This window comes from Myiozetetes cayanensis, unplaced genomic scaffold (assembly GCF_022539395.1).
Source record: "Myiozetetes cayanensis isolate MyiCay16 unplaced genomic scaffold, myiCay2020 scf3, whole genome shotgun sequence".
Lineage (NCBI taxonomy): Eukaryota > Metazoa > Chordata > Aves > Passeriformes > Tyrannidae > Myiozetetes > Myiozetetes cayanensis.
Window position 1 is genome coordinate 56,734,748 of NW_026087521.1, and position 12,998 is coordinate 56,747,745.

The 12,998-nt window shown below is 38.0% G+C and overlaps 1 protein-coding gene across 4 annotated transcripts in view; it reads left to right on the plus strand.

Annotated features, from left to right (window-relative positions):
* KIAA1549 (KIAA1549 ortholog) overlaps positions 1-12,998 on the plus strand; it is a 144,523-nt gene that overhangs the window by 74,406 nt on the left and 57,119 nt on the right. For all 4 annotated transcript variants that reach the window (XM_050324616.1, XM_050324615.1, XM_050324614.1 and 1 more), the window contains exons 4-6: positions 5,205-5,382; positions 6,919-7,046; positions 8,412-8,595. In XM_050324616.1, coding sequence (XP_050180573.1) covers positions 5,205-5,382; positions 6,919-7,046; positions 8,412-8,595 — 490 coding nt within the window. The remainder of the gene's footprint in view (positions 1-5,204; positions 5,383-6,918; positions 7,047-8,411; positions 8,596-12,998) is intronic.

A 12,998-nucleotide genomic window follows, 5' to 3' on the forward strand; every position in this document is an offset into this window, starting at 1 on the left:
GTGGAACCTCAAATGCAAGATTTGGCAGATTAAGAAAGCAAAGTGAAAAAAATCAGGTGTACAGTAGTAAGACATTACTTTTAAGCCTTTAGATATGTGTAACACTTGTCCTTCCCCTACACTCATAGGGCTGGGAATTGCTGTGCTGTTGGGTTTTTCTGAAAGCTTCTCCTGCTTTGATACTCAAGGAATCTCCTTTGAACAATATATCGGTGTTGTTTTCTAACCTCCAGGTGACTCTCAGGTTGAGATGAGGGTTAAAGTCTCTATTCCCCACCTCTGTATCAAACCCTCTGTCTGAGAGGAAAAGACTCTAAAGGTAGTTTGGGTGTATCTTTGTTGTACAGTCATCTCCTTCAACACTTGGGACAAAAGGAAATACAGTAATGGAATTGCTGGTATTGATGAGGTTCAGCTGCACTTGCAGTTTTTCATGACTCTATTCATCTAGTTATCATAGCCCAGCACCACGTTATCTTTTCTGAGTCAATGATCTCATTTTCATTATGAAATTAACTCAAGGAGCAATTTCAGTGTTGAGCATAACTTGAGTTTCTCCATACACAGACTCCCTTGGTGCCTTTAACTTCTGCACCTCCCATAATCACTGCACTCAGTAATTAAACAACTCCTGCCTGAGAATATGCCTCTCTAATACTCAGTCAAGATAGGAGTGTTATGAATTTCTGCCAAACTTCAGTTACAGTGAACTACCACTATAAATTATGTATAGTTTAGCTCCTTTTGGCATGAGGCTTCTGGGTTTTTTTATATAAGAGATTTTTCTTCTGGTTTGTGAATTATACCTTCAGATTGTGCAAACTGGCATGGTCAAGAGGTCAAAAGTTCATGAAGATACAACTGTGCTGATTTCCAGTGACCTTACACAGCTCAGTAATATGGAAGCACTTACCTTCTTAATATTAACAGCAGAAAGACAAAATCCATTGCTAAATATTTGAATGCTGATTGAAGCAAACATTTGATATATTGTTTTGTATTTTTGCCCTTTAAATTCCTTCCTGTCATGCCTTCTATTACCTTGTAAAACTCTCAATAGGAAAAGCTTCTGAGAAGTCTAAGACTTCTCAGAAGTTAGTCTAGCTTCATTCTTTGCAAAATCTTTTTTATGAAAAGGAAGAAACATCTCTGTGGAATCAGTTTGGCTTATTTTATGCTAGAATGCTGCTATCTTATGTGTTCTTTGTGGTGCCTTGGGTGTGGGTTTTGCAGTAAAAGTAATTACTGGCAAATGTCTTCACCTCTAACAGTCAAATACTAACAAAACTGTTATTTTTAAAAAAAAGAGCTGCCTGTAATAGCAGCATGTTGAATGGTGATGTAATGCAAAATTTTAAACAGAATTTGTTTATCTTCCTAAACTTAATTAGTCAAACAGACCTGAGTTTTTTTAGTTAAGAGTACTCAGAAACCATGTGTGTGTTTGCAAGTTATGGTATAGCTGTGCACTTCTCTAAGCTGCTTTTTTACTGTGTCTCGTATTACAGCTTACAGATGTTCCCTTGCTGTGATGTAATGTACAGTAAATCAGGAGACAGTCTAGTTAAATTTAACTTTGTAGTAATATATGCTTTAAAAATAAAACTCGATGATGAATATAACTGCTGCTCACTTTAAATAGGAAACAAGTTTAACACTAAAAGAAGAACTAAAACTTTTTTCACTAATGTTTTCAGTTGCAGCTTTGGTCTCTGCTTTTTTATTATTTCAAACATTGTGGGTTGTTGAAGTGGAAGAAAAAAAAAAGAGGAAGGCTTGAATCCTGCCAAGTGAAAGAAAAAACTTTTTTGAATTTTTTTCCTAGGAAAAGTCCTTACAGCAAAGCAAGAATAACCTAAAATTTCAAAGTTCTTCCCCCTTGGTCTCAACATACTGGATCTGCAAAAGAATAAGACCCTATTGTCTGAATAAGAGTAATTTTTGTCAACTTTCTCTAATGTAAACCTTATGACACTTGGGTAAAATCTATTATACAATGTTCCCTTGACTTGACTTGTTGCACTGGGGTGTGAAATAAAATCGTGTTGGCAGGGACTTGCTGCCAGGACCCCTGGTGCCATTAATTTCATGCCAACAGGAAAAAGGTTTTTGCCAGCCTCATTTGTGCTTGGAAATTTTATCATGCGGGATAGTGTACACCTCAGCCACTCTGTTGTTGTATTTAATGTGGGCTTTGGGGTGTGTTCTTAACCTATTGGGTTCTGTAATCCAAAATCAGTAAACTCTGCCTCCAAAGTAAGGAGTTCAGTTCATTGTCAGGCAGTTAAATACTCCTTTCAAAGATGCCACCTTGTGGACTTGCGCTGGCTTCATCTCTGCTCACTGCTGCTGAAGTTCTGGCTGGTACCGCTGAGGTGTGTAAAAACAGTGAGAATTGTTGCCTTAGGATCTTGAAGTGCATAGAAGCAGAAGCTTTAATTTTTAAAACTGTAAGCCTTTGTAGTCCGTGCTCAGGAAGTTAAACACCCTCTGCAGGCTCTTTACAGGGTGCTTAATAAGGTGGTGGTGAGGAAATCGGTTGTTTATGCTTTCTGCCAGATGTTTACACAGCATAGTACAGTGCAGTGTAGGCATGGATTAGGTTGTGGCAAAGGTGCATCTGATCAAATATTTTAGCAGACAATAATCAATAGCAAATGGTTAGGGAACATCATAAGGGACAACATAAGGATACAGTGATATTTTTCCTAAATATTCATCTAGCCTCTAACAAATTGAGGCTTTCTGTACTAGCAGCACTCTCTCCTGTGAGGGTAGCTGGGAATGGGATAGGTTGTATCCTGGAAACGGCAGAGTTGGGTTAGACATCATGCTTTGGAGAAGGGATAACTTAACTTTAGGTGTTCTAGGGGTTCTCTGCTCCTACTGAAGGTTTCTGCTTTTGCTGTGGGAATGGCTCCAAAGCACACTGAAGTTTTGTATGTTTTTCTGACTTTCTGGCCCAAAGTGTTAAGCGAAAAGGTTTGTACTTGTTTAATGTAAGAAATCTGTGCTTGTGTACTTTAATAGGTGATACTCTAAAATATGAATGGTTCAGCTACCTAATTTGCTTGCATCTAGCTGTCCTGGCAGTAGAGGTGAAACTTCCAAGAGAGAGTTGGATGGACAGCTGGGCTTGTGAACCATTAAGAGATTTGCCAAGAGTAGCTATTCTCTTTCATGAATCACAAATTGAGAGTCATGAGCTGTGCTCATCTATCCTAGGTAAATGTGTAGACTTCTCTGTGAATTAGCTTGTAGGCTGGCATGGGTCTGTTATTTCTGTCATATGAATTAGGTTGTAGAGAGCTAACTCTAGACAACCCTGTAATATCTCAAGCAGAAATAACTGTTGTTTTGACTTGTAGTTGTTCTAATCTGCCTACCTCAAAATTACTGTTAGAAGTGTTTTTTTGTTTTTTTTTTTTATGTCCTTTCTGGAGATCCTGCTGCTTTTCTGCTGCAGTGAAGCACAAAAGGGAACCAGTGTTAACTGTTAAGCTGAAGAAGTTAACACAAAATTCCAGGGGGGATGTTCAGGCTACCCTGGCCTCTATGGTGCAGTGCAGCCAGTCAGAGATGGAGGCAGCTGAGCTAGTTATCAGAGGCTTGCTGTCATGTCTGAAATAACTAACTAGTGCATAAGTGTATGCTGGCTGCACTAGGCCTCTCTTCCTCAGCATATATTCCTTCAGAAATCACCAGCAAATTGTCACTGAAATTTGTAATTCTAATTCCTCTTTTTCTTGCCTTTTAAGTAGTCTCGTTTGCAAGTAATGGGCAACTTCTTTTGCCATGTGTTCCCCATTATAACTGCTGTTTCCATTTGACAAACTGAAGCTGCAGAGATTATTTCATCATGAGATAAAAGAATAAAATTTCAGATAAGAGGAACTGAAAAGAGCTGTGCACATTATTCATATCAAACAAATTTGAGTTTTATGGGTCTAAATCCATTTAAAATAAAAGCTGGATGTTGCATATATTTGTGGGCTAAGAAGGAAGAAAGGCATAATGAGCAGCATAGATTATTTTTCTCATTTCCTTCTGCTTCTGAGGTACTTTCTTCTGATGAAGATGAGCTTTCTGAAATGCATGCTTTTTTAGAGGAAAGGAAAGAGCTACTTGCTGGCTCATCTAAACAGCAGTTTCCATCACTTTATACTACAGCTAAAATACCAGTAAGGAACATGTGGGACACAATTTAGGCAGAACTATGCTTTTCTATAAGGCTGATTCTGAAGCTGAAGGTAATATCTAACATATCCCTTCATCAGCAGAGCACCTACAAGATGCTAGCATCTCTTCATCTAAGGGGTCCATGTTTATTAGAAACTCGAGGTCTCCGGGTTATTTTATCTGTGAGGCCATTGTGTTGGACACCTCAAAATATTTTGAAATGTGACCGCCTTGGGGAAATAAAGCAAACTGGGGAGTAAACCAAGGAAGAAGAAAATAACGCTGTGGAAATAACCCCCTTCAGTTTGTAGTAGAAATAGTAGAAAATAGTGTCTGCATGGAAACATTCACCAAAGTTTATATTTAACTTACAATCTCGTTTCTTTTACCTGGTGTCTAAGGCTCCTCAGGGTTTTTAAGAAGACTCAAAGTCAAGACATGAATTGGAAGAGGAAAATTGTAATTGTGGTAACTGTGTTGAAATAAGCAGATAGAAGTGGTCCCTGGAAGAAAGTGTTCGAGTGTGAAAATTATATCCATAAAACATAGGTTATGTGTATTTTACTCCTTGTGTGTCACATATGAATGGTATAGGAGGTATTCACTATGCAGTATATGACTGAAATGCTGAAGCTATGCAAACAGTTCAGTAAGTAAACAGAAATTTTGTATGGAAAATGTTATGTACTCCAGGGGAATGCAGGCGAGGGGGAGTTGCTACTGTGTGGGGATGTGATAAATCAAGAAGTGTTGGGGTTGATGTGTTGTGCTGAAGAGTTTCTGGTAGTTGTACCTAGCACAGGAGAGTTGCCTCTCAGATGCAGTGGAGCAGAGGCTGCAAGGTACAGCGCTAATGAGTGCATGTGCTTCTGCTGCTCTTTGAAAGTAAACATTGCAGTTTCCTACCTCTTGATGATGTGGCTTTGAACTGTCTGAGACTATGCAGGTCTGAAATGTTGCCAAATTTAACGTCGAAGTTTTTATTTTTTTAATGTCTGATTCTTTTTTTTTTTTTTTTTTGGTAGGTTTATAAAATTTCCCCCAAATTTGCTTTCTTGGTGACATCAGGTCCTTTTGTTTACACGGCAATAGCTGTCATCAATGCGCTTGTGAACAGCAGTCTCCTTCGTGGTGAGGCCCCCGTGATCCTCTCGCTGCATCCTTCTTTCACTGTGCCAGACAACAGATTTCAGGTTCAGACAGGTGAGTACCTCCTGACACAAAGAGGGGAAAAGGTAGCTTCATATTGATTCACACTTCTTCTCTTGTGATTAAGTATGCAAGATTGAGTCAAAACCCTGTGTTTTACTGTTGTGAATCTTAGTTCTGCGTTTTTAGTGACAGACTTGACGGGTCCATGGTTGAGAGATGATAAATTGTAAACTGCTAACCCCATAATTTCATGATTTTTTCAGGAATTTTTTTGGTACATTCCAAAATAGGTATACTCTTTTTCTTGCTTCAGAAGGCGAGAAGAGAAAAATATACTGTGAAATATTTATTCATAAAATCACAGTGCAACTACTTTCTAATGTCTGTGTCAAGTTTCAAATTAAGTTCTTGTTAAATGCTACTTTTTTGTGTTGTCATAATGTAAGAGAACTGGTAAGCAGGAGGATTGGTTGCTCATGTATAATTGGAGCAGTAGGATTGCCTGTGTAGTATTTAGCTGTCCATGGCTGCTGTATTGCAGCAGTCTCTGTGAAGTTTAAGACTACTAATGATCTTAAAGCAAAATAGTACTCGTGTAACAGATTTTGAGAATCATAGTGGTGTCATTTAAAAGCTTCCAAGTCCTATTTGCATGATAAAACTACCTGCCAAGTTGGTTGACTGTGTAATGAAGTAGAGACAGGGACTGAGCACACAGGCAGAAATTTAATAAATGTCAACACAGTACTGTTATTGGGTATGTTTCATTTGTTGGTTTTGTTTTTGTTAATAATTGTATGGCAAGACATTGCTTCTTCAATTGTGCAGGTGTGATGTCTTTTTCCATTGCTCAACATGGTTATATAGATAGACAGTTGACATATTTTCTGTTCTTGAACCTGGTATAACATTGCTATTAGGGTCTGTAACGTAATATGGCATTTTTTTGGGGGTAAGACTATGTGGAGATCCACAGATGTGCATGTAGTTAAGGTCTGTGTGCCTGATCACATTCCTCTGTGCTCAGTGTTTCTCTCCTGAGCTCTTTCTTTCTCTCTTCTGAAAGACTTTAAAATGTATCTAAATTTAAAAGATTGTGTGCTAATTTAGTGTTTTGAAAGTGTTAGGTTGATGCTACAGTGTAGTAATGAACCCAATATGTGGTCTTTTAGACAAGCTAAATACTTGTATTTCAGACTACAAGCAAAAGATATTCATTGCTTTTTTTCCTGAAGATTTTCATGGAGATCTTAGATACTAGGGATTTCAGTGAGGCCAATTTAGTGTTAAAAGTCATGTGAGGTTAGCCCCATGTATAAAGTGAAGGTCTTTTAGTATACAGGAGGAAACAGCAGGTATTTTGTCACTAGTATCTTTCAGTAATCTAATTACTGCTGCAACAGATACTAGTGAGTCGAGAATTTACTGCAGCAGCACAAAATGTATTTCTACTGTATTTTTACCCAGTGTTTCACTCAATAAGTCCTGGGCTCCGTGGAAAAAAAAAATAGCCCTTTGGATTCTGTCACTTGTTTTGTTCTCTCTCGTGGAAATACTACAGGAATAATGTGTACCTTTTGTCTTCAGTGCTTCAGTTTGTACCTCGAAACATGGATATTGGGTTCTGCAACTTTAGCCAGCGCATTGAGAAAGGGCTGAAAATGGCATTCCTGGAGGTGAACAAACACCAGGAGTTCTACAACTTCACTGTGCAGGTAAGGAGATAAGCACGTTTTGTGCCTGTCCCTTTTTTCCTCACTTTTGGTTGTCCTGTGTTTCATCCAGACAGTAAAATAAGTTTAGATGATCACTGACTGCAACTTGCACATATCCCCATGGTTTTAAGCTTTTTGAAAGACTGATCCAAAGATGATGATTTATGTCCAAAAGCATTATTGAATATGATAGGGTCTGTAGTTTTTCAAATAAAAACCGTTCCAAACCTTATGAAAATAATGCCCATCAGATTTTACTATAAGAGAGTAGGGTATAGTTAGAAAGTTTTTGTTGGAAGACTGTTTTCAGGTCTCATTGCCATGCAGGGGATCCTGTTAAGGACCATAGGAGTTGCATGCACTCTGCCATCATGTGACCAAACATGCTGGTTGCTTCTGAGGTGTAGAAATACTTACAGTACATGATATCTGTGACAGCTGCTGCTGGAACTTCATACATGACAGGTGTTGCATATGTACTGGGCACTGAGTCACACAGCAGAGGTTAAAACTCCCTGAAAAGTCAGTAATTCAGTTTGATGAGACCAATTCCTCTTCTGTCTGAGTTCTCAAATTTAATCTTTGTTGCAATACTGAAATTAGTAAAAATTATATCACGTTGTTTAACTGACACCATAAATGCCTATCTTTGATACCCTAAGATAAAATCTGGAGGAAAAATGGCATAAACTTTATAGTACCTAAGGTACTATATGTACTATATAGTACATATAGAAAAGGACTCAGAACTGTACAAATAAATGACACAATGTGACTGCATAAACTGAAGACAGAACATGCAGAACCATTTCATGGACAATTAGCTTAGAAAACTTATTTTAAGTATTTCCTTACTGTCTAAAGGAGGTTTATCTACATGAACACATCTGCTGTGTATATGTTGGTGTCAAAATAAGGCTTCTAACCAGTGGTTAGAACTGGTGGTTTTGGGTGTGCATGGTGCAGGAGGTTTTAACCAAGAGAGCATCCATTTTCAAAATGTTTCTTTACTGTGATTCCTTCTTGTCTGTTCCATGCAGTTTAGCATTCATATAGGACTTTTTTACAACTAGATCTATTTTGCTGACTGACTTGCTAGGTGGTTTATTTCATCATTTTCTGGGTGGTAGCTTTCAGATCATTCTGGATTATGACTGATTTAAAAGGGTAACTCTTAGGAGTTCACATGTTACTTTGCCTCTTTTGAGACTCAGCAGGCAGAATCAATCTGGAACAGATGTTCCTCTGTTTTGATGTGAGTTGTCACTTTTTCATATTAGGTGGGGGGAAAAAAGTCTGTAAAGGAATGAATGAAAATACCAGTGGCTTGATTTTGCTGACCCTGCTTCAATCCTGTATTTTCAGATACTGAACATAACTCTGATCAGGCCTGGGGTAGCATTTCGGCAAGGCCCCGTGAGCATTGTTTTTGCCATCCGAGATAGATACGGTTTTCTAAATGGGTCCGAAGTCAGTGAGCAGCTAAGGAACTTGTCTGTGGTGGAGTTCAGCTTCTACCTGGGCTTTCCTGTGCAGCAAATTGCTGAACGTGAGTATTTGCTGTTAGCCAATGTTGCAAAATTCTTCTTTCTAGCATATTTCCTCTCTACAATTTTAAAGTAATTTTGTGCGTAAGTGGTAATGCACGTTGGAGTACATAACTTGTATCGGGAATTCTGCAGAGCAGATCTGTGCCACTCTCTGCTCACATATTGGTGATATGGCAACTTGTTGCTTTTGTCATCATACTTTCCTTTTGTGCTGGGCCAAGGTGTGTCTCTGTGATTATGTCTACAGAAGCCTTTTCTACTTCTCAGAAGGGTTTACTACCTTGGACTTTTTGTAGCACTTAACTGTGTCTCTGACTTTTAGAAGGCCTGAGACACTGGCCACATAAGCTTTTATTTGCCTCTGTAGTCTGTCCAAGTTACCTGTTACTCAGCAACAGTGCTTTTTCTGAGTAGTTTATTATGTTTTAAGATATTATCTTTTAAGTATATCTCTCACTTTTTTTTTGAGTAGTTTATTATGTGTTAAGGTATTATCTTTTAAGTATATCTCTCACTTTTTATGACAATTTACGTTGCAAGTAATTTTTTCAGACCATCATCATCTTAAACTTAGATGAATAGACACTGCCTGCCTAGCAGAGCTTGCTTGACACTCAGCCTTGACAACTCAGGTTTGGTTAGATTTTTCAGATGACTCATGAACGTAAGCAAGATCATGAGAGAATAGTACTTGCCTTTCCCTGCTGGTGGATGTTACTGTTAACTCAGTCCATTAATTCCCTGTTTCTCCTATGTCACTTTGCTTTCCAGTGCAGATTTTTAATTTTTGGAGTTATTTCTGTTAGCTGTAGAGGTGCATAACATCTAACACAGTGAGCTTTGCAATACAGTGAAACATCTAGTGGAAAATCAGGCCTGATGGTGGCTGATGTTCATTATGTAACTGTGTATGCCAGTGAAGATACCATAAAGAGAGTGACTGTCAACAGAAGTTGCTCTGCTTAACACCTTTCAATCTGTGTAAGATGCACAGGATACTTCCCCGTTTACTACAAGTAATTTAAAAGTACTATTTTTTTGAAACTTTTTATTTTAATGTATTAAGTAATTTTGATCCCTCTGCTACCATCCTCAATTAAAAAGTGTAAGAGGTTGTTGACTACTTTTCTTTACGCATTTCTGTTCTCATTTGGTCTCATATAGATTGTGTGCCTTTGCAGTGGTAGCTGTATTTCATGGAGGCAGGACCAAAAGTCTTGAGAATCCCTGTCCATAAGCGACTGTCATTTCTTTTGTTCTTGCGAGGCCACAAAATGTTTCAGGTTGTGGGTTGTGGTCTTTTTTTTTTTTCCACTGAATTCAATTAAATGTTGCTTCCCTTGATTGCTTGAAAGACAGTTCTGTTTACTGTGTGTCATCTCTTTTACACATTTGACCTAGAATTTATTTAGTTTTCAGTCTCTTGGATAATATTTTTGATTGTGAGGGTTTTTTTCTTCTGTACTACATTGTGTCTTAAAGTTTTCAGTTTTGTCCACATATTCTGAAATTATATTTGTAATGCATTTGCAGGTTGCCACTTGCTACAAATCCATCTTCTGGATTATGCAGTGGAGCTGCAGTGGAATTAAGTGATAACAATTCTGTACCAAGGCTGGTGTATTCCTGAAAGAGAAGCTGGTCTTAGGGGAAAAACACTCCTATTGAACATGCATGTACACTGCTCTCCTTGGGGTTGGAACTAGATGACTTTTAAGGTCCTTTCCAACCCAAACAATTCTATGTTTCTGTTTTTTCCTTTTTGATGGTACTGTGGAAATTTGAAATTTCTTTAATGCTTGTAGCAGGAGCTCTCCCTGTGTTACCTGCATGTTGCATAATGCCTGGTCAGTGGTGATGATTCCAGACCAATGATGGTGGAGTCCTGCAGTAGGTGGAGTCCTTTTAGGTGACTTCAGCAACCTACTTATATTCAAATGTCGGGTTTATACCTTCCAACATGCTTATTTTACATTGTCCACCTTGTATTTCATATTTCAGATTGTAAGTTGGCTAGATGCTCATGACCTACATGTCAGGAGAAAGAAAACCAAATTTAATCACAGGTTTTGGGTGCTAGTTTGTTAAAAATAATAGGAAATAATATATTTGATATCTCTTTATGACTGGAAGATTTCTTGAAGGACAGACAAGGGCTAGCTGTGGTGTAGATGAGCAGCATTTGCCTTCATGAACTTCCACTGAATAAACCTCTTTGTTTTTATTACGACTTTAAATAGAGAGAGTTGCCTTGGGACTTGCTATTTTTTCAGTGCTAAGTAGCACTTTGATGCGTGTCATCTGTTTTGGCTGTCATAGAGATATTACAAGGCCAATAGGATAATATAAAATTGTATGATATGGTCCAAAGACTACAGAAATACTTGGCAGTTTTTTCCTGAGTGGATTTTGGATCAGGCTTCTAACAGACACAGTGTGTTACTATTGCTCAGCCCCCCTCACACACCATATTCCATGGTATTTGCATGGAATCTTATTATTCAGTTAATGCCTTCTTTTCCCAAATACTGCATTCCCTCCACGTTTTTATTACCATTCCTCTATTTATGAGAAATAAGAACAATAAACATAATACAGGATCTATCCTACATGGTCCCACTCATCTCTGTAGGAGAGAGCCAGAGATCCTTGGAGCATCTGGCAAAGGCCACGCTGCCTGAGTGATGTGCTTCAGACTGCTGTCAGTAGGTCTCTGAGTGACTGGGTGACCCTTTGCCTTTTCAGTCAGTGCTGAATCGATGCTGTTACACGGTATGGTGCTTCGGGGCTGCCTGTTAGAATCTTCTAATGATGCTAGCATCTACTTCATTAATGCATCTATAGTCATTAGCAGACCAGCTGCAATCTAACTAATAATTGCATTTTGTCTATCTAACTTCCCCCTCAGAATAACAATCAGTTTGTGCTGTTTATAATTGTTAGTTCCAGGGGACATTAGAAATCTTGCAAATATGATCTTGCAGCAGTGCTGAGACTCCAGATGAGCTCGTATTCTGGCAACATGTGTTTTAGTGGGACACATGAGTGACCTGTGGAGTAAGAGTTGGAACCTGGATTTGCTTCTGAGCCCTTCTGAGTTGTAGAAGTGTCCATTCATATTTAGAACTCAACCTTAGTTGCCGATGATCACAGCACATCTTCCTTTTCAATGTCAAGATTTTCTGCTCAAGTTGATTTATTTTTAAATTGCATTAATTCTGTGAAAAGTTTAAGTGAATAGTCACCCAGCAATTTGCATGAATTAAATCATTTTCAAGTACTAATTAGAAAAAGTGTGAAGAGCACATTAAGTATTGAAGCAAAACATGATTTTGGTTTAAAAGAAGAAATAGCTCACAACTGCAAGCAGTTCAAAGCATTATGGTCACTGTAAGGTTTTTGATTTCCTTATCATACTCTTTCCATGCTTTGGAAAACAACAGATTCAGTTTAGTTTATGCTTTTTTGTTCAGGTTGTATTTCTAAATTGAAGTAAACAATTGTGTGACCAGAATAAATAGAGTTCCAATCTAAAAGCTACAATCAGAAGAACTGAGTAGCAGGATACCAAAAATAAATGTGTGTGTTTAAGTGGACTGTGAGGTGCTTTTTGTGTGTCTGAGAGTTTTGGAAATTTAATGCATCCTTGTCAATTGTATAGAGGGCCAGTGTTTCCTGTTCAGAAAAAATGGACCATGTTCTAATACCTGATTTCTGTCACAAAGTACCCCCAGTTGGATCTCTTGAAGCCAGTGGTGCTATTATTGAAATGAAGGTGGAATAACCAATTTTTTTTTTTCTGATAGGAGTATTTATAAATCTGTGAAAATAAAAGGTAAATGTAACTAGTGGTTCTTTAGTTTTTGCCTTAGCAAAAAAATTCCTGAGTTCTTTAAGGGGCAAAAGAATCAGTTTTTAGGTACACTGACAGAGCTTCTCTACAAATTATTGCATCATTAAATTAGAAAAATTGTCATTTTCTGCTTCTCTGAAACATGCGATAGCGGCAAACTATTCTACAACTGAAGACGTCTTTACTCTAAATTGATCCAGCATGGGCCAGGTCATATAATTGTTGTGGGCTGCATTCTTTCTATCCATGAAATGGTTTCAAAATTAACCTTTGTATAATGCTTAGCAAACTGCATCTGGATTAAATATTTTGAGAAAGTTAAGACCATTCCTTTTCCGTATTGCCATAGTAAAGCTTAAGACTTCCCTTGAGGAAACTGTTGGCCCAGCCCCCACCTTCAGTTCTTTCCCAACATGTCTTTACTGCTCTCCAGTGGAAACCTTGGGAAAAATCTTATCCATACTGAAGTCAGTAGAAATAGACGTTTTTACTTCACTGGGGCAAGGATTTCACTCTGGAGCAGAGCTTTTTTGGAAAAATTTAGAAATT